At 47.6% G+C, this 18,964-nt stretch overlaps 2 protein-coding genes across 3 annotated transcripts; both read right to left on the reverse strand.

Moving 5' to 3' along the window:
• Positions 1 to 186: 186 nt before the first annotated feature.
• Positions 187 to 3,934, reverse strand: gosr2 (golgi SNAP receptor complex member 2). 2 transcript variants are annotated; one of them, XM_047571579.1, is made up of 6 exons: positions 3,765 to 3,934; positions 3,530 to 3,594; positions 2,813 to 2,921; positions 2,075 to 2,207; positions 1,702 to 1,842; positions 187 to 1,256 (listed from the first exon to the last, which is right to left on the reverse strand). In XM_047571579.1, exons 1-6 carry the CDS (start codon positions 3,791 to 3,793, stop codon positions 1,095 to 1,097), a joined length of 639 nt encoding a protein of 212 aa, XP_047427535.1. In that variant the 5' UTR covers positions 3,794 to 3,934; the 3' UTR covers positions 187 to 1,094. The 2 variants fall into 2 exon arrangements, with proteins under 2 accessions (XP_047427535.1, XP_047427534.1); XM_047571578.1 differs by lacking the exons at positions 3,530 to 3,594; positions 3,765 to 3,934 and adding an exon at positions 3,287 to 3,521.
• Positions 3,935 to 12,348: 8,414 nt separating this feature from the next.
• wnt9b (wingless-type MMTV integration site family, member 9B) lies at positions 12,349 to 18,390 on the reverse strand. Its single transcript, XM_047570838.1, has 4 exons — positions 18,187 to 18,390; positions 17,384 to 17,637; positions 15,575 to 15,840; positions 12,349 to 14,190 (listed from the first exon to the last, which is right to left on the reverse strand). The coding sequence occupies exons 1-4, from the start codon at positions 18,270 to 18,272 to the stop codon at positions 13,729 to 13,731; spliced, it is 1,068 nt and encodes a 355-aa protein (XP_047426794.1). The 5' UTR covers positions 18,273 to 18,390; the 3' UTR covers positions 12,349 to 13,728.
• Positions 18,391 to 18,964: the final 574 nt, after the last annotated feature.

Here is an 18,964-nt window from a genome sequence, read left to right on the forward strand (position 1 = left end):
CACTATCTAAATGTCTCATGAATGATGGGAGATGATTTTAAGGTGCGTTAGACCGTCAGGCCAAACTCTGTAGATGTAGATGTCCGTTTCAAACAGTAGATGGTGCTAGAGTTCCCTTAAATAGTCTTGAGACAAAAAAAAAAGCAAGCCATGTCCTGTTAAAGTTGCCAGCATCACCATACGATGTAGAAAGGAAATGATACATGTTTTATTCAGTTGAGAGAATTAAATCACTCACATAGTGAGACTAGTCCTAAGCATGAATTCAAGAGAAAGCACGTAACGATTAGAAAAAGACGGCTGCTTCTATCGTTTTTCTCAATGGGCCTTAATTGCCACCCTGCTTATCTGTGACATGTAACCACAGGTACATACAATATATGCTCAGTCCCTAGTTTATTGGGTACATCGCGCTACTATTAATACAGTACAGTGTCCGCCATCATGGAGGTTAACTTCAGTCATTATATCGTCATGTTTCTCTCAGTTTGTCCAAGACATCTGGTGGTAATGTATTAATATTAGCACTATTGAGGTGTACCTAATAAACAGGTAACTGATAACATCATAAAACATGGAAACCCAAGAATTTCTTGTTGGTTTTCTTTAAGTTGAACAATTATGAATCATGAAGCATTCTTAGAATTTCAAAGCATTTCTCTTTCCAAAAAGGCAGAATGACGACATGGACGACAACTTAAGGAACGTTAACACTGGAGGCAAAAGCAAGCTAAGAATAAATAGCGACTTGAAGTATTTTTATGAAGCCGTTTGGGAACAGTAATAATGGTGATATAACAGCTGTTACAGTGGTTTTGATGAAAAAAAAAAAAAAATGGATGTGTGGCAGTAATCGAACTGATCATCAGAAGTTCAACACCCTCGGAGAACTTCGAAATACTGTCTAATTCAGGCCAGCGCCAAACTTACCATTTTCCAAGTGCCTAAAATAAAACTTTGAAAACAAAAAAAACGATGGCACCCATTACAAAAATGATTTTTATGACAAAAATTCATATCATGAGGGATGTTGTGCTGCACGAATGTCCACAACCGATCAAAAAAAAAACGCCGCTGTGGATGGACGGCGCGGGTCAGGCCAGGTATCTGATCACCAGGAACATGAAGACGCAGGTCAGCAGCATGCCTCCGATCATGATGAACTTATCCTGGGTGGCTCGCCTTTCTATGAGTCTCATCACCGTATTGGACAGTCCCAGCATGTTGGCCACGTCCAGCATCTTCTTGTGAGTCCCCTGCGCAGAGACGAACCGACATGTCAACAGCCGCGATCACGTGACCGATTAGACTTCAGCACCCGTAAATGAACACGTTGCGATTATCTTCGCGAATTAATCTGGTAGACTTTGAGTGCCGACGCCCTCCCTGACGCGCCGCTCTGTCAGAAGTTTCTCATGGCTAGACAACCGGGCTGAGATCGACAGACACACCCTGATAAGAAGAGGCCTGAAGCGAAACCGGGAAGCCCATCTCCTCCCTGGAAACAAGGGCTCACCCTCCATGTGAGCATATGCACATGAACAATAAGGCTATTGTGATTGGCGTGGGCACCAGAAGCTGGGTCGTACGACAGAATTCAATTTGTCCTAATATAGCGCTTCCTTTCTTAAAAAAATAAATAGAAAATAAGCAGAGGACTTGTGACAAAAGAGAAATATTTTTAGATATTAAACCGCTCACCTTCAGCGTAGACCTCTGGTCTCTGAGGCCGTTGAGGATGCCGCTGCCGCTCCCCAGGAGGTCATCGATGCCTCTGTGCGCGTTGTGCAGGCTGGAGTTTAACTGTAAGGTCTCGTCTATGGGGATGGATGTGTCTGCGTCCTGTTGAACGAGATCAAACGCTTTCTCTAGTCCACACATTCAGCTTTAGACATCTGTGTTTTGTTAAAACCAAAGGTGCTAAGAGGCGGTGCTTTAGGCACTGGAGGGCTCCGGTCGGGATGAAACGGAACTAGCCTCGAGAATTTCAGAGGTTTCCTGAATGCGGCATTAATCGCATTAGTTGCTATTATCTGGTTCACCTCCCACCTAGTTTTAGGGACCTTTGACTCACGTTGGTGGTGAAGGTGCGGTTCATGAGCTCCTCCCTCTCTCGCTCCTGGGCCTCTCTGGCGTAGCGTCTGTGCTGGAAATTTTGTAGGGCAGTCCGGAGGTGCTGCACGTCATATTTAAGCTGGTCCACTCGTCTGAGGGAAAACAAAGAACAAACATGTTCATGAAACACTCCGTATTCATATCAGGGTTTTTGAAGGTCGTACAGAGTAGAGAAGCCCTCCCCTCTGTTAATTTATTGTCTCATAAGGGGCAAATATACTGTACTGTACAGGCCATCCCAGGATAATGAGCATATTTTTTAATTATATTAAATTTAATCTCTTCTCTGCAGGACTCTTGACACTCGTCACCTTTATATATTTTCTAACACTTGATCAGGGTGATGAGAACATTTCTTTTGCCTTCAGATGTCATGTGGTTGGAATCCAGAAGAAGACTCCCCCCTCTCCTCAGCTTCACTCAGGCCCCACTAAAGACCCACTAAGATCACAGGAGTGCTGCGGGGTGGGGTGCTCCGCGTCCCCTAGGGCCTGTTCACTCAGCTCAGAAACGAATCTTCGCCCGGCGCAGCAGGAATGCTGGCGATGACGGGGCTTCTGAGGAAATGTTTTCACAGAGCAACGTCGCCACGGGCCAGGACGGGGCCTGGGGTCTGTCTCATCCCCTGCACCCTCCCTTGCGCCGTCACGAGACGACGTTCTCTGGACACCTTCAAGCACCTTCACTCAACACTCACAGCTTGGCGTTCTGGCGGCGGTTCGGGGGTTCCTTGCTGGCCAGGATCTCAAGGCGTTCTAGTTGGTTGAAGATCTGGTCGATTCTGGCTTGCAGCTCGTTCTCTAACACTTGGAAGTTGAAGAAAAGAGAATAAAAGTTAGAGGAAAAGAAAACAACAGTGGATGTGGTTAAATTATAATCAGCAGCTTTCTTTTATTTGACCGGTGGTCGAAAACACAAATGAGGTTTGTCGATCTACAGTATATGCTTATTTAATTGTAGGAAGCAATTTTTCAGATTTTTGCTTTTGAATCCATTCCAACACTGGCGTCTCGGCCACAGCAGACCACCGAGGGTGGCATTCATCAGTGGACCTGCCCTCTCACGTTAGCAACTGTACAGGCTTACATCCTCCCTTAAAATACAAGCTGATGTCACGATTTCTCAAGTGGTGCCCGGCTCCCACCATTATCTGGAAGGTCACTGCACCCACCCTTGTGCTTCCTGTCCTGGCACCAGCCTGGCTCAGAGCTGACGGGGGCAGGCACCATCCCCAGAAAACAATCAGCCAGAGAGACACCGGGAACAAGCAGCCATAACAACGAGCAGAAATTGGGAAGTCGTTCAGGGGAACACACACAAGAAATGATGCCATCACCATTGACTGATCGGACCATAACATCAGTCCCATAAAAGAAAAAAGAACAGAGAAAGAGCCGAGTGTGACTCTACCCACAGTGAACTGATTGTCGGTCTGTCCTCTCCAGACTCCCCATCAAAGACTGGACCTCCTGTATTTGTCTAATCGAGAAAAAAGACGACGTTAGTGAAGATGACCCGAAATGCTTAAAAGCCCACATCTTTTGATTTTGTTAAAATGCTAATAAAGAGCTTAGTTAAGTTAGTTACACTCGTTAGCTAAGTCGGCTAACTGAGTCTCCACAGTGTCCACAGGATACGGGTGCACTCACTTGTTTGTCTGGTGGTAAAGCGTCTCCATTTTTCGGGATTTGGCGAAACGCTTTGCGTCTCTTCACTTCGTAACCTTTTACTTTATTGTCACACCTCAATTCTGACAGGTGGGCAAGCTAAGTAGTTAGCCGGCTAACAGTAGTGGAGCGTACACGTCATCAGCCGAGCTTCTGTGTACGGAAATAGGAAGCCGGAAGCTGCACGACGTCACATGACAGAGATGTTGAAACAAAGAAACGAAGAGCGCTCACTCTGCCTCTCTTTATGGAACACATACTTCCAGACGTGTACTTAGCTTTTGGCTTCAGACGCGGTTATTTCTCCGCCATTGTTCTGAGATTCAGAAAGTTATATTTTTTTTGTCCGTCGTTAGTCACGTAGTCGTGGCATTCTTTTAGGTTACACCTTCTTTTCACATGCCGTTTGCTATTTAACGATCTTTGTCTTGTACGGAGGCGTTTCAAAAAATCCAAAACACCCCCTAGTGTCTGAGCCGCTGAGTGGCAGGCGAACTGGTAAGAAACCCCGCACGAATTCAGTTGTTTATTTATCATCTTTGTTGATTTTCAACCATGTGATACATCACGAAAAGGTGAAACAGGACACCAGATACTAGCAGCGAATGTCGTGCAGACGCCGAATCCCGCTTCAAAACACCTCATAATGGACCATTTCCTTCAGGTTGCACACTTGATGCCAACCACCACCACCACCACCTCCCCAAATTTAAATCTGGGCTGTAGGCTACATTTTTCCACCACATTTGATATTCTCTTAAACGCAATAGCTGGCAGAGATCCTTCAGTCAACTCAGACAAGCTGTGAGAGCATGCAGTGTAATCTGTTGACATGTAGACATGTGACAGGAAAGACTCGGAGAAGCATGTCCCGGGGCCAGCTTTTGTCAGCTCTCCTTGACTGGCTCTAATTATGCTATCCTCTTTTTCCACAGATAGGTGTCAGAATATTCCTTTCTGTCCACGCAAATGTCTCTGTCTCTTGCCTGCAGACAGAGACGCTGAGACAAGTATACATTTATTTTATTTTTTTTCTCTCAGTGAGGGCAGATTATAAGTCACAGATCACCGTGGAAGGGGAAGGGGGTGTTTGTAAGTTTACCAGCCACAGACTGACTCCGTCACGGAGCACTGTGCGAAAGTGGAATGATTGGATTTCCCAGAAAGGGGGCGATGAATTTCACAACAGAGCCTCGGTGATTTAATGCGAGGAAAATCATCCCCCGGGGCGCTGGCCGGCACCTCAGCAAACCCACATCTCAATCACCCCGCCTCCCCCCAAGCCCCACCGTCGCTGTGGGGTCTGCCGGAGTCAGAGAGGAGCGAGGTCCGGCATCCTCCAACGCCAGAGCTGTTCCGAGCCCCCGTTGGCCGCCGATCGCTGCGTCCGTCTTAGCTCGAACCCAGACGGTTTTTTTTTTTTTTTTTTTTGCGTGGCTGCCTGATGGTGCATGAGTTGGTGGTGGTTGTGTCTCCAGGCTAGACACTTCTCAACAGAGATCCTTTTCCACCCACCCCCAACGTGTCAGAAAGCTTGAGATCTGTTCATGCCACTTCTTGCTCTGGCTGTTCACCGTTTTCGGTTGTCATAACATATCCGCGGGGCAGGGGCTGGATGAGTGCGGCTTTAACCTGTTGCTCAGAAGGGAGCAGCGAAACCAGTGCGCGAGGCGCGTTACACCTCCCCGTCTCCTTCTCCTTCTCCGATTCTCTTTCTCTCCGTCAAGGTCGTGGGGTTCTCTCCGTCTGTCCTTTTACGCTTCAGCCCCGAGGAAAGGATGAGATGAGCTTACTGGTTTTTCCTCCGCACCTGAGCACCACGGGCGCAAACTGGAATCCAGACTCCAGGTGTGGAGCCCGATCACGCCACTCTGACTGACCGACACTTTAATACGCATTTAGAGGCCATAACTAGGCCATGACTAGGGCTATTCATTCATTGCTACCACCTTTTACACATTCAATGGGTATTTATTACAGAATTACATCCAAGAATATGATCAAGTTTGGACGCGTACTATTAGTTTATTGGCATATTAATATTATTACAGTTTTAATATCGTCAGTGTTGAGGCAGACACTGGAAATCGCCATTTAAAAAAAAAGGCTCACACCCTAATTTGCCAGTTCACTAGTGAGAACAAATGTGTTCTAATGTAGCACTAAATGATACGCTGAATTATTAATTAGCTTCAAATCTTGTTGAAACAGCATAGCAGGTCTGGATGCGGATGCAGAAGCGTCTGGATGTTTTCCGTCTCTTACTTTAAGAGAGAGACACGTGTCTGAAATTGATTTCTGTGTTGCAGCTTCACTGGTTGATTCGAGTGTTTTTATTTTTAATTATTTATTTTTAATTTTTCAGAGCCAGACCTTTTGGGTGTCTTGTTGTAGCCAAAGAAAACTTGGATGTCTCCCGTTCCTGGTTAGACAACATGGCAGCAGAGTTATTGTTGGTTGGAGGAAGAAAGCAGTCACTGTGCTCCCAGACCCCCCCTCCCTCCCCTTCAATAACCCTGTTTTCTTCATCAAGGGAAAATGATATGTTATTGAATCACTCCTGCACAATGTAGTTAATGGTGTTTTCCAGGCACCATAATGCATCATAACTCTGCGATGATTGCCCAAGACAGACGAGAGTGAAGAAGCCAATTATGAGCCGCGAAATCGCCTGGGGTCAACAATTTTTGGATACCAGTCATTTTTCGAGGGCGCGCTGATCTTCTCGTGGCCCCCCCCAGGGGGGGAGATGAGCCACTCGTCTTTGAAGCCGTGATGAGGCGCTGAATGAAAGCAAATGAGGGCCTGTCAGAGATGACGGGGGGAACTCATAAGCTCCGGGTGTCTCGTGGAGGTTTCGGTGGGAAAGGGGTCCAGATGCGGGCCGGCAGGGGTGGCCAATCAGATTGTAGCCCTCCCCTCGGGAATCAGACTGACCACCCTGGTTGCTGCCAGTGTCAGAAGGTGACAGGTGGTTGGGTTGAAACTGTGAGACATGGAGTGAACGTATAGGAGACACAACACAGCTATAAAGAAACGCAAAGTGACCACAAGGAGGCACAAACCCAGAAGCCCATCCCAGCCCTGCACACTGTGTGTGCAGCTGTTTATTTGACACTATTAACTATTAATAATTTGCTATTTCCAGCCCTTTGTCTTAATGCATGTCTACTAATTCCCTCAGAGTGACCCTTTCTTTGAATCAGTGTTCAAGTGTAAACACACTCTTGAAGTGGTCCACCTACCAAAGCGGGTGCTTTCCAGATGGGACGAGGCGCTCGGTCTTATTATTTCCCGCTCTTGTTTTCCACCCTGCTTTATTTCCTCTGACCTCAAAGATCACAGAGCGATCATACAGCTGTCAGACATACACACACACACGCACTCAGCCCTGTGGCCATACCACCTGTGACATTCAGATGAGAGATGCTGTCCACCCCTGAGGTTGGATGACGGCTTAGCAGGGGCAGGAGCATAAACAGCAGTGGCACGGAGCTCCTCGCCGGGCTTCCCCTACCTGACAGCTTCCTACCCGCTCCAAACCACAGTCTACACGATCAAGCCCCGTGTGTCAGTTCGCTAAAGTGCGTGGTGTGTGTGGAGCTAAAATAAAACACATTCTGGTGGCTCATCATTGTCTGAATCCTTAATTTAATGACCGGGATGGTAATTGTGTAGCTACAGATATTCCAAAATACCAGAGTTATTTTGTGGAGATGTTGCTGGCGGAGAGAACACGCAGCTCTGGCCTTTATCTGTGTTTTCCTTTCTCGGACATTGTTGATGTGGGAAAGTTTAGTTTTTTTTGGTTGCGATGGAGGTCAGAGAGTTGGTGTGTGTGTGCGCCGTTTTTTGCGATAGTAAAGGAAGAGGAGTACCGTGCGTCGAGCCCGAGCGGAGTCGCTTATGAAGTGGTATGAGGTCTTATCATGTGCTATCGCAGCGGCTGCCGTGTAAACCCCGCTGTTAGTGCTGCAGGTGTTTCTGCAGAGCAGCATGGGAACAGCCTCCCCCAGGAGCTTCCCAGTTAGCATGGGGGGGCTGGCATTCGACCGTTCATGTAGGAATCCGGTAAACATTCGCAGGCATCTTTGACTGCGTTAATCTGGTTCACAAGCGCCGCTGCTGCTGTTCACTGTGACACACTGCTACTGGGAATAAGACACATTCTGATGCATCCGACCCTTTTATACCCAGCGCTTTCTTCTTTACTCTGTCTGGAAAGTGATCAAGTGCACAAGTAAGCAAGCGAGCAGGGGCGCACTAAAAGAATTTGAGAAAGGGGGCCCTTGCTTGGGGGGCTGTGGGGGGGTCTCCTAGAACCAAGGAACATCACCGCTTGCAGTAAATGGTAGATGGTCTTGCATTTATGCACAAGCTACTGAGCCACCGTGTGTGTGTGTGTAGTAAAGTAATAACGAGTCCACAGCACCAAGTAAGGCAGCAACTGACCGAAATTGATTGTGCAATGCTTCCTGTGTCATATTTTTGTCTGTCTTTTTTTTGTTTTTCTGTTGCTGTCTTAACCACTTCTTGCGTTACCAAACCGCCTCATTATGTGCACGCTTATATAACGCAGCTTATATAACAAGCTGAGAGTAACCAAGCGTAATTTGGCGGAATTGCCACAATGACATACTTGTGTCACAGTTAAATCACTCACTGATGTTTTGTGATCAGTCACTTGGTGCTTACGAGTTTCGATTTAAAAAGCCTTCAACGCACACCTTTCTATTGGAGATATTCCCATTCTGATCAGCATGAAAAGCCACAAGCTCAGTAGGGTCGGTAGGAAGAGTCCCCTAAAAACCACGAACGGCTGTCACCCATCAAATACACTTTATACTTCCTTCTTTTTAGATATGTACATCGGCGGCATATCCAATGGAGTGCTGTTGTCGTGCATGACTAAATATGGTCATCCATTCTGACACATTCACATGGTTTTGTTTTCTTCAACCATCACATTTAAACTAAACTATATTATTTCTTACCACGAAATTTTTGAGAAGCTAGGTCCAGAAATTTTATCAAAACATTTTATCAAAATTGTTCCTGATTAAGCTCACGGACTGATCGTTTTCTGGATCGGAGCCTGATTTGATAGATACGCTTTTGGAATATTCGGGACATTTTAGTTTCGCGTTTTGCTTCATTGCCGAGTCAGTGCCTTACTCTTTACCTCCGTCCGCAGGTGAAAAATCCGTCATTTCAACCCTGCCGCTCGCTCAATTGACCGTCACACATGTACGCACCATCCCTACCTGCACACATGCGCCTCGCCGGCCCGCGAGGGGCGAGGAGGTCCGCCCCGGCCTCTGAGCTCGGCCCCCCCATCGAGGTATGCACTCAGCCTTGTCGTAGCTCTAGGCAGTGCATGTTCTTGTTGTGGGTTGAGCAATTGCATTAGTCATTTCACATTCCAAATTCCTACCCCATGTCGTATTCACTTCTTCTCTCTGTCTCTTTCTCTCTCCCCCCTCCACCCCCTCTAAATCCATTCCTCTCCTCATCCTCCTCATCACTTCATTTTCTGCGTGCGGCGTCGGGGTGTAGGGGGATTAGGCCTGGCGCTGATGCTATCAAAGTATCTTCTGAGGCGGAAGTCTTGTAGGGGTTTAGATGTTTGACCCGAGGCTCGCAGGTTCCGATTACAGGACGGGACTGCACTTTTTGTCCTTGAGCAAAGTATCTACAGAGCCTTTTCCGCTTCAGTTAACGTCTACTGTTCTTACACAAATGAGTGATGTATAAACCCGAAAGCTATGTATGCTGCTATGGATAATATCTTCCTGCTAAGCAACGCAAATGTAATACATATTTAAAAAAAAAAAAAAAAATGGGAAAGAAAGTGGTGAAAAAAAAATAAAAAATAGCCCTGCTTCACCAATTCATCTTCATCCATCAGGGCTTGGGGGGCTGCTTCCAGCCCCGGCCCCGGCGCGGTAACCTTTACCTGAACCACGCCAGCGCAGACACGAGAGATACTGTTACCGCCGCCGTCACCCCGCGTTGTCTATGTTATTCTGTCTTTGAGGGTGACGGAGAAGCTCCAGCACGCACCGCGGCCCACGCCCGCACGGGACAACCCCACCACAAACACACGTCTCGCCTGCTGCGTTGACCGCAGGTGTGCGCACGGCACATATGCAAAGAACCCTCTCCGCCCTCACCTGTCTCCCATCAGGAGCGTTTCACGCACAACAACACATCGCATGTTGAGCCCCTGCTCGGCCCGACTCCCCCCCACCACCCCATCCCACACACACACACACACACACACACACACACACACACAAACACACACACACTCCCCCACCCCTCGCTCAAAGCAGCCACCCCCGGGGCTTGTGCGTGCGAATCCGGCTGTGGACTCAGCAGCCCCCATCGCTGCACCCCCCTCCGCTCAGAGCAGCGAGGGAAATGAAAGCTTTAGGAGTTCATTATAAAACAACAACAGCAGCAGCGGGGGATAGGCCTCCTGGGGCCACAAACTAACCCTTCTCATCCCTCCATCCTCATCTTTCTCCGTTATGTCCCTCAATATCTGGAGTATCTGGAGCCCCCACCACCCCCGTCCGCCCCGCTGACCGCCGCACACTCCTCCGTCTCGTACCTTATCCCACAACTCGGCTGGGAAGAATGCCACTTTTTTAGAAAAAAGAAAAAAAATCATGTTGCATGAAGTTAAATATTGATCTGTGATATTATAATATGATGAGTTAATATGGTGAGCCAGTGCTCCAGCCACGCGAACTCGCCTGACCTCGCGACAAAGACGGAGTTCACTGCCGAACGCAAGTTTTCAGCTTTATTGTCCGAGAAGGGAAATTTGTTTTGAGGGATACATGCAAAGGTTCGCACAGGTAATAAAGTCCTGTTACTGGACGGGGCAAAACATGTTGCTGCTGCTGCCCAGGGAAACCACGATCGGCATCTCTGAAATGTGAGCTTTGCAAGAGCCAGAGAAAAACCTTGCTTGCCTTTAAGCCAACCTAGTTGAGTTTTAAATAATGAGTTCAGCTGTAGGGGAACTTTCTCCAATCTCCAAACAAGAACGTAAAGTGAGACTGTACAAAAGAGGTGCAGAAACACGGCTTGTTTATCTCTGGCTGTAAGTCTGCAGCGGTGTGTCCTGACCAGCGGTGTGTTGTGTCGCTTGGAAATTGAAGAGGTTTTCCACTGGTTTTAACAAAGAGTCAGCATTCAAATCAGAAGATTTGGAGAAATGCAGCTGGCTAGCCGTGATCGCTCTAGCGTAGGAATCCAAAATGGTAGTATTTAAGATTCACCAAGCACAGAAGGACATACACCGATCAGCCACAACATTAAAACCGCCCTGTGACAGTTCAATATTCTGCTGGGAAACGTTTGGGCCTGGTATTAATGGATGTTACTTAGACATGTAGCACCCACCTAGACCAGACCAGACAACCCCACCCCATAGCAATGACACTCCTTGATGCTAGCACAGACACACACACACACAAATAGTTTAGGAACAACTAAAAAAAAACATGAAAAAACGGCACAAGGCGTTGACCTGGCCTCCAAATTTCCCAGATCCAAAACTGATCAAGTGTCTGTGTGATGATCCACAGAGGCCCCTCCCCTATATCCACAGGACCCAAAGACGCCCACTAACAACACCCTGTTGCCAGACACCACAGGACCCCCTCAAGAAGGCCCATGGCCATTCTCTGATCGGTGGATGTATATCGTGCCGTAACAGAAGAACAATGTCCCCTTTACCTGCTGTTTATTAGTGATATTAGGCTCTTCTTTGGCAGGTTATTCCTCAAAGCTTTAATCAAATAAATGTCAGATTCGCGCCTCCAGGACAAGTAAACTCCTCGCACGACTCGCTCCAACAATGCCTCATTGTGCATCTATAAGAAGAGCGTTTTAATAAAATAAGAACATCTACAAGGGGAAGAAAAAGTAACTGTCTTCAATAGCTGGGGTCTCAATTTGATGTTCTAATAAGGAATAATAATGTGTAATCACAGTAATTAGAGAGCAAACATCAAAAGCAGCCGAGCACACACACACACACACACACACACACACACTATAAATTCCTCATACAATAGCCCTCTGTGTGCTGTAGGCTCGCCGATGCTTCCAAATGAGTGGAAAGTTATGATTCACGGATAATGGCGCGTAAACTGCTCTCATCATCGTTCTGGGGTTATAGCTTTGTAGCGGTGAGCCGGGGGTCAGGTGCTCTGCAGGGCCTCTGACTCATCGCCCTCGACATCGCCGTCGTCGTCGTCATGATTGTCGTCGTGGCCGGTGCACTGGCCAGGGGCGCAACACCTGTGAAGCGCGTGCCCCCCCACCCCACCCGACCCCATCCGCCCCATCCTCCACCCGCCCACCCGTCTCCTTTTTGGAGAGGGTGACGCGGCGAGACCGCAGCGCTGCTAGATGAAAAGGAGGGCAGGGCTTTATCAACAGGAAGCGGTTTAGCTCAACAGACGCGGGGCGCGCAGTCTCAGGCAGGTGTATGGCCCTCCGAAACTTTGGCAGCAGCTGAACAACACGCACAAAAAGGACAAACGCGTACAAATGTATGTTCTTTTATTCGTCTTATTCATTTTAAATAAAGCAACAACATTTTATTTAAAAAAAAAAGAAAAGAAAAAAGCTTTTGAAATATGGACTGTATAAACATCTAAAATATGATATTTAAAACAAAAGCGCAGGGAGAGACGTGTATCTACAGAGACTGTGCACAGCTCATAAATCTTACTAATATTTGCCAAAGGATGAAGTGAGGTAGAAAAGAATGATTCCACACATTGTCAGACGCCCGGAGCCCTCGTATGAGTTATAATCAGATCATATACACAGCTCAGAATCACTCAGACAAAAAAAAAAAAAAAAAAAATCTGGGTGCACTTTTGACCTGGACTAACGTCTGGTTAATGGGAGTAAACCTGGTGATTTTCTTGTGATTAGGGGAAAATAGGGAGCGTGATTGTCCCCCCCTTCTCCAAAGAACAAATATGCGGCTAAATTAGACTCTGAAGACCAAACGGTTCAGTCAAGCTATGTATATCAAAGTGGGCGCTTCTATAAATAGCTTAAATTGAAGAGCACGGCTGGTATGTTCACAAATTAAGTGACTTTCAAAGCCATTGTTTAGCCCGGGCATTTCCCTTTGTTCTGCGGAGAGCGCATTAGTCTCCGTGTGGAGATTTCCATAGACATTTCCATAAGAGCAACTGAAACCCTGCTTCTTCCTTTGCACAATTACCCTGTTAATGCATGTAGTTGCAATATATATCAGCGGTGTCAACAGCTCCCCGAAGCTTCCAGTGACTCTATAAACACTAATTATGCGCCGTGCCATATGTAGGGAGAGTAAGTGCTTTCGACCCCAGAAAAGAACCCCGGGTCCTCCACAGCAGAAAATCCAACACGGCACGCAGGAGAAAATACAAACACACAGTTGGATTCCTTTTTAAGAGTTTCGCTCTACCGGCTACACTTGATTACAGGGGTTAAAGTTTAAAGCAGCAGTACAGCAGACACGACGGCCGGTGCAATAAATAGTCAAATGAAGGGTGGGAACTACGATACAACACAGTCGCTTGGTCCCCGTGTGGGACGGGGCTCGCGCTTGCTGGAGGCTTCCAGTCCAGTCCAGTACCTGTTTTAAGAGCTTGTTTTCCCCCTCCTTCCCAGAAGAGCGGGACTTCAGTGCATCCAGCGGAGACGGAAGCAGTGTTAAAACGTCCTCGCCTACGGTCGGCGACGACGAGCGAATAACCGGCGACGTTTACAAATGTTACAAGTGTGTATTCGTCCCGAAACGACATGCAACATGCGGCCTCTTTACAGTTCGGTCATAACGGGTGACTCAGCGGATCTGTTTTATTTCTTTTATCTTTTTTTTCTAGTCTTTGCACATATTTCTTTTTCCCTGTTGCGGTTTCGTTTACGCGGCTTTGCAGGTGTACACCTCCTCCTCTCTCACGCACGTCTGACACTCCACGTGGCAGCACCAGCGCACCTGGCAGTGGCAGGACAGGCTGGTGAGGCGCATGGCCGTGTTGTAGCCGCGGCCGCAGCACAGGCTCTGGCAGCTCGTGTCCTTGGCGCACGACCGGCCGCCCGTGCCGGGGGAGTAGCGGGAGGGCCGGCAGAAGCTGGGGGAGTCCTCCAGGTAGACCAGGTCGGTGGTGCGGAGGCTCTGGCTGTGGCGGCGGGGGCCCGCCAGCTCGGCCTCCCCGGTGGCCGTGTTGGTGACGCTCAGCACGCGCGAGGCCGTGTCGTAGCGGTACTTCAGCAGCCGCCCCGTGTCGTGGAATGGCGACAGCTGCTTCCAGCAGGTCCGCACGGCGCAGGAGCCGGAGACGCCGTGGCACTTGCAGGTCGTCTTCAGTCCGCTCTTCACCGCCTGAGATTCGGAGGCGGAGGGAGGGGGAGAGAGAGACAGAGAAATGTCAGCTCCTTCAGTTTGATTCATTACCTGGCCTCTTATCTGGGAGGTCTATCTGGGCAGAGGGAGGCAGCTTCCTGCAGGGTGGGTAGGGAGGTATGGGGTCTGCACGTTTGCGCCTTTAGCTCAAGTCCAAACTTTTGACATAATGGATTGAGGGGGACCGTGCGGCATGTCGTATTTCATTCACCTCGCATTTCTCACTCGGACAGCTCTCGCTATATATTTTCTTTTTTTGTCTCAATGTGTTGAAACTAGCTCTGCCTGCTCCTCTCCTGTCTCCCTTCCCCTTGACGCCTGAGGCGGGGGTGACAAACGGCGCAGACGGAGGAATCTCTCCGCCCCGCTTTTAGCGCGCGCCCGCTCACGGAAAACGTCAGCAAGAACCTCCGCGCGAGAAGTGCCAAAATGCGAAGTGGGCAGCGACGCCCCTCGTTTCAGGTTAAACGGTTCACCGAGCTCGACGGTCAGCGACGAGGGGGCCATCACTCAGGCTGAGAGCCGCTGTCTAGGGGCGGGGGGGGGCCAGAGACAGGTCACGTAGAGAGAGAGCCAGAGGGTGCTCCTGGGTTGAAAAGTTCTACCCAGTTCCTCCCTTTGCAGGTATGAACCCCTCAGGGGCTTCAGGGAACCATTACCGTGAGGCGAGGGGAGCGCTTTGTGTTTCTGGTCTCTTTTCTCTTCGGCCACGCTGGGGAAAACATTTAACCTGCCAAAGATGAGATAAGATAGTGTCTTCCTGTTGTGTTTTTCCCTTTTTTTTTTTTTTTCTTCCTCCGAAAGGCCTGTCTTAAGGTGTGAGCTCCGAGAGCAGGAGCCCGGGGCCTGCCATTTCGGAGCTTCACAGTGGTGGTTATGAACGTTAAGTGGATTTATGAAGAGCGCAGCGATCCAGTAAGTGGAAAAAAATGCTTGCTCGTATATTAAAAAAAAAAAAAGAGGCCACGGTTATAATCGTTCTCTCCGACACGAGACCTTTAATTTTCAGTTGGCCCGCACAGCAAGCTTTATCATGCCTGGGAACACCTGGCTCCACAGCCACCTTGTCTCCTCGCTGCTCTGCCTCGCCCGTTGGCTCCGTGTTATTGACACAGGCCGGCGATGGCAGCGAATAAGGAGGGAGGGGGGGCGTTTGTTTGGCTGGCACCGTGAAAAACACATAGCTAAGGATTACAGTTCTGTAAGCTGTGATGCACGGGAGTGTGTCAGAGGTGTAATTGTCATGTTCAATTGCAGCCCTAGCTAATTGTGCTAAGTGTTGCTTTACGCACGGGTGTTTTTGCCGCCTTGGGCTTTGGGAAAGGCAAACAAATCACCACGGAGCACCGAGGAGCACGCTCACCCGTATCCCGACGTTGACGTTGTGGGCGTCCACCTGGGCCCGCAGGTCCTTGCTGACCCTCTTTTGGCCGAGGAACTTCTTGAGGAACTTGGTGCTGTACTTCAGGTTGTCGCCGCAGACCCCCCACTGCCACGCCTCTCGGTGCTGGATGCCCGGGGAGTCGTCGCACGTGCACCTCTCCATCCGGCCTGAGCTGCACGCTTTGGCGAGCGCATGGGTCAGCGCCGCAGAGGACACCGCCAGCAGGAAGGCGGTCTCCTTGAACGCTGGGGTGGATGCAAAAGATGAGGTGGAATGACGGCATGTGAACAATTTTAAAAATCAACATCAGCTTTTTTTTTTCTTTTTTTTTTATATCTGAGACAAAGCTTTCAAAAGCAGTTAGTGGTGCACGCTGCGTGTAAGTGATTTCATATGTCCTTAGTGTGAGCAGTTAAGCCAAAATGTTTACAAAGGGCTTCCTGCGTTGTCATGGTTTACACCAACATCAGCAGTTCTGCAGGCCTTCTAGTGTCATAACTACTCTCTTGACCTTTTTCTCTTCGGTTGCGCACTGTTATTTGCTTCACCCAGAGCCGTCACCGGGGTATATTTTGATCCAATTAATTATTATTTTGACTAGGAAGGATTTTCCCAGATGAAAGTGGGCAATCACGCCACCCTTTTCCTCTGGGAATGGGCACTTTACCGAGATAAAAATAACCACAGGGCTCGAGCGCTCTCCACCGCAGCACATTTCTTGGCTTTCTACTCCCTCATTACCTCCGTGCTGACCTGTTCATGTTCTCCCACACTCCCACTGATATCCATATGCATGAAGCCCTGGAAGACCCTGAAGCATTTTATGAACTGTACACAATATAATGATCCAAGTGTTGGCTAATCACGGAGGGGAGTATTAAACCGAGAAAAAACAAAACAAAAAAAAACTTAAAGAAATGCCTGTGTCAGTTCGAGGGACCAAGTGTGTACACAAAATATTTGGTACAACGTTAACTAGAAGTCCCAGACTCCAACTCAAGGAGTGTTTTATCAAAAACTTTTGATAAAACTTTTGATAAACTAAAACACATCTCTTAAATATAAAAGAAGAATAACTAAGATAAAAAAAAAAGACTAGTTAAATAAAATAGCTCCAAGCTCCAAAAATACTTTCCATGTTGTGTCAGTGATGCAGTAACAAGATTGTAGAGAAATGTTTCAAGCAGACACAAACAATAAACCAAGAATAAAAAAATATATATATTGATTAATATCTTTTAGGAACTATTTTCTGTGATGTGCATTATGAGATATTTCTACTTAAGGGAGAGTAAAGTGGCATTTCATGTGGGAGACCACAAGTTTGGAGCGTTAATAAAAAAACTAACAATGCCACTGTTTTATTGCTACGGGTTCGATCACACACTCATAACAATTCGGTTTAAATTACTTTTGATAGACTGGCTCGTGGTGCCACAAACATCAGAGCCCTGCAGCTAAATGTGGCTCAGCACCGCAAATTGTATCCTGCACGGCTCACATACTTTCACTTCACTTCACTTTATTAATTATCCCTCGGAGGGCAGTCTGGTTTGCCGCATTTATTTAAAGTTTACCGCAGGCTGTGATATCTGGGAGAGTTTAAATCGAGTTACTCAAAAATTAGAGATATGCATCTGCCTCTGGGTGAATAAAGATCAAGATACTTAAAGATTAAACACAGCCAGAAGAGAACAGCGAGCCGTTGAGCAAGAACTCACACCTGCTCAATAATATCACATGGGCCAAATTGGCTAAAAAATAACAAAGTGTTAGAATGAACCTTACCCCTTTTCAGAAGGCTCCCCCGGCCGTCCAGGCTGCAGTTCCAGCGCTCGTTCCTAAACTGATACCGACACTCCAGGAGGCTGAGGCGCACCGACTCCCGGAGCGTCTCGGCCAAACCAGGCTCCCTGCGGCACAGCCTCTTCTGCCGCCTGGTCAGAGTCATCTGCTCGCACTGCTTCAGGTGAGCCTTTCCTGTCGGAGCTTCATTGGAAAACGGACCTGGTAGAAACACCAAGGGTTCCCGACCTGTCAGCCTTGGAGTGGAAGGGAAAACAGCGCACATTACAAACTAATCAGACGGGGAAGGAAAAAAAACATGGTGCCATATTATAATATTTTAAAACAATTATCCTCTCTTTGCCTTTCTTATTATCTACTTAAAAGAAATGACCAAGATTTACAAATTATTAGTGAAGAGAAATATTAGCTGTATTTTAAATTCCTCTCTAATGTCCATAAGTTGAAAAAGGTCAAGTTATAGTGGAAAAAATATTTTGCGCAAAAACAAAAATCAAAAACACAAAACGCTTGAAAATAGGCAAATAAATATGTAAATTTTATTCCTTGGATTGAAATACTTCCCAAATTGCAAATAGTAAAACATGCGTTTTATTGCAACGCATTAGCAAGGAGCTTTCAACCAACACTACAGTAATTTAGCTCAATAGTTTGTGCACAATTACGCGTGCGTAATTTGGCCAAACCCCGTTAAAGTTGTGGTTATGATGCCTTCCAAGAGTTCAGGCATCAAAAGCAATCATCTAATCACGTAATGGACCGAAGTAAAAAGTAAATCGTCTGACCCAAAATAAGCTGCAGTGTGCGAGAGAAGGATGCAGAGTGCAATGATTCGCAATAAGCAGGCGGTCCTTGGGAGCCTGGTGCGCATGGTGCCGGGTTGGCGCTGTTCTTCATCTCGCTGATTCTTCAATGGAGAAAGTCTGTGCCGTGTGGTCGGCGCTTCGCTTTAAGGGCCCAACCAGCAGAGAATCGCTGCGCCGGGCCCAATTGACCGCACTCCGCTGGGAGGCAGGGCTCTTTGGGGGGAGGAAGCATCATCTTGCCGCACCCTCATTGGATTCTCTCAATATTGTTACTGTATGTTCCCTCCCACTGCACCGCCACCCAGGTGCACGGAGCTACAAAATCACTGGGTCTTATCTGCACTGATAGAAAAACCTTGAATGCACCTGAGGGGCCACAATCACATTCAGGTCTCTGTTCGTTTTTTGTTAAGCACTGGAGTCACAGTCTCCCGGTCACATTTCACTGGATATAGACCCTAGACATTAAAAATAGGACATTTCTATAACGCTTCTATTTGTTTTTACCTCTTGTATTTTCCCACAAGTACTTTTAACTGTTCGTTCTATGTCTTCTATTTTCTCCAAGCGCAAAAACAAAAAACATCTCTCTCCCTTTTCTTGTTGTCACCACATAAGTTGTTCCCGAGTATCTTAATCATTTCCATTAGGGGAAATGAATTCACCAATCCAGCAAACAAATTAGAGACCAGCAGCCAAGATGCAAAACAAGCAAATAGATGTTAAGTAAATGATCCAGAGAGTGTGACAGAATTAA

Source organism: Mugil cephalus, chromosome 20 (assembly GCF_022458985.1).
Source record: "Mugil cephalus isolate CIBA_MC_2020 chromosome 20, CIBA_Mcephalus_1.1, whole genome shotgun sequence".
In the NCBI taxonomy this organism is placed as follows: Eukaryota; Metazoa; Chordata; class Actinopteri; order Mugiliformes; family Mugilidae; genus Mugil; species Mugil cephalus.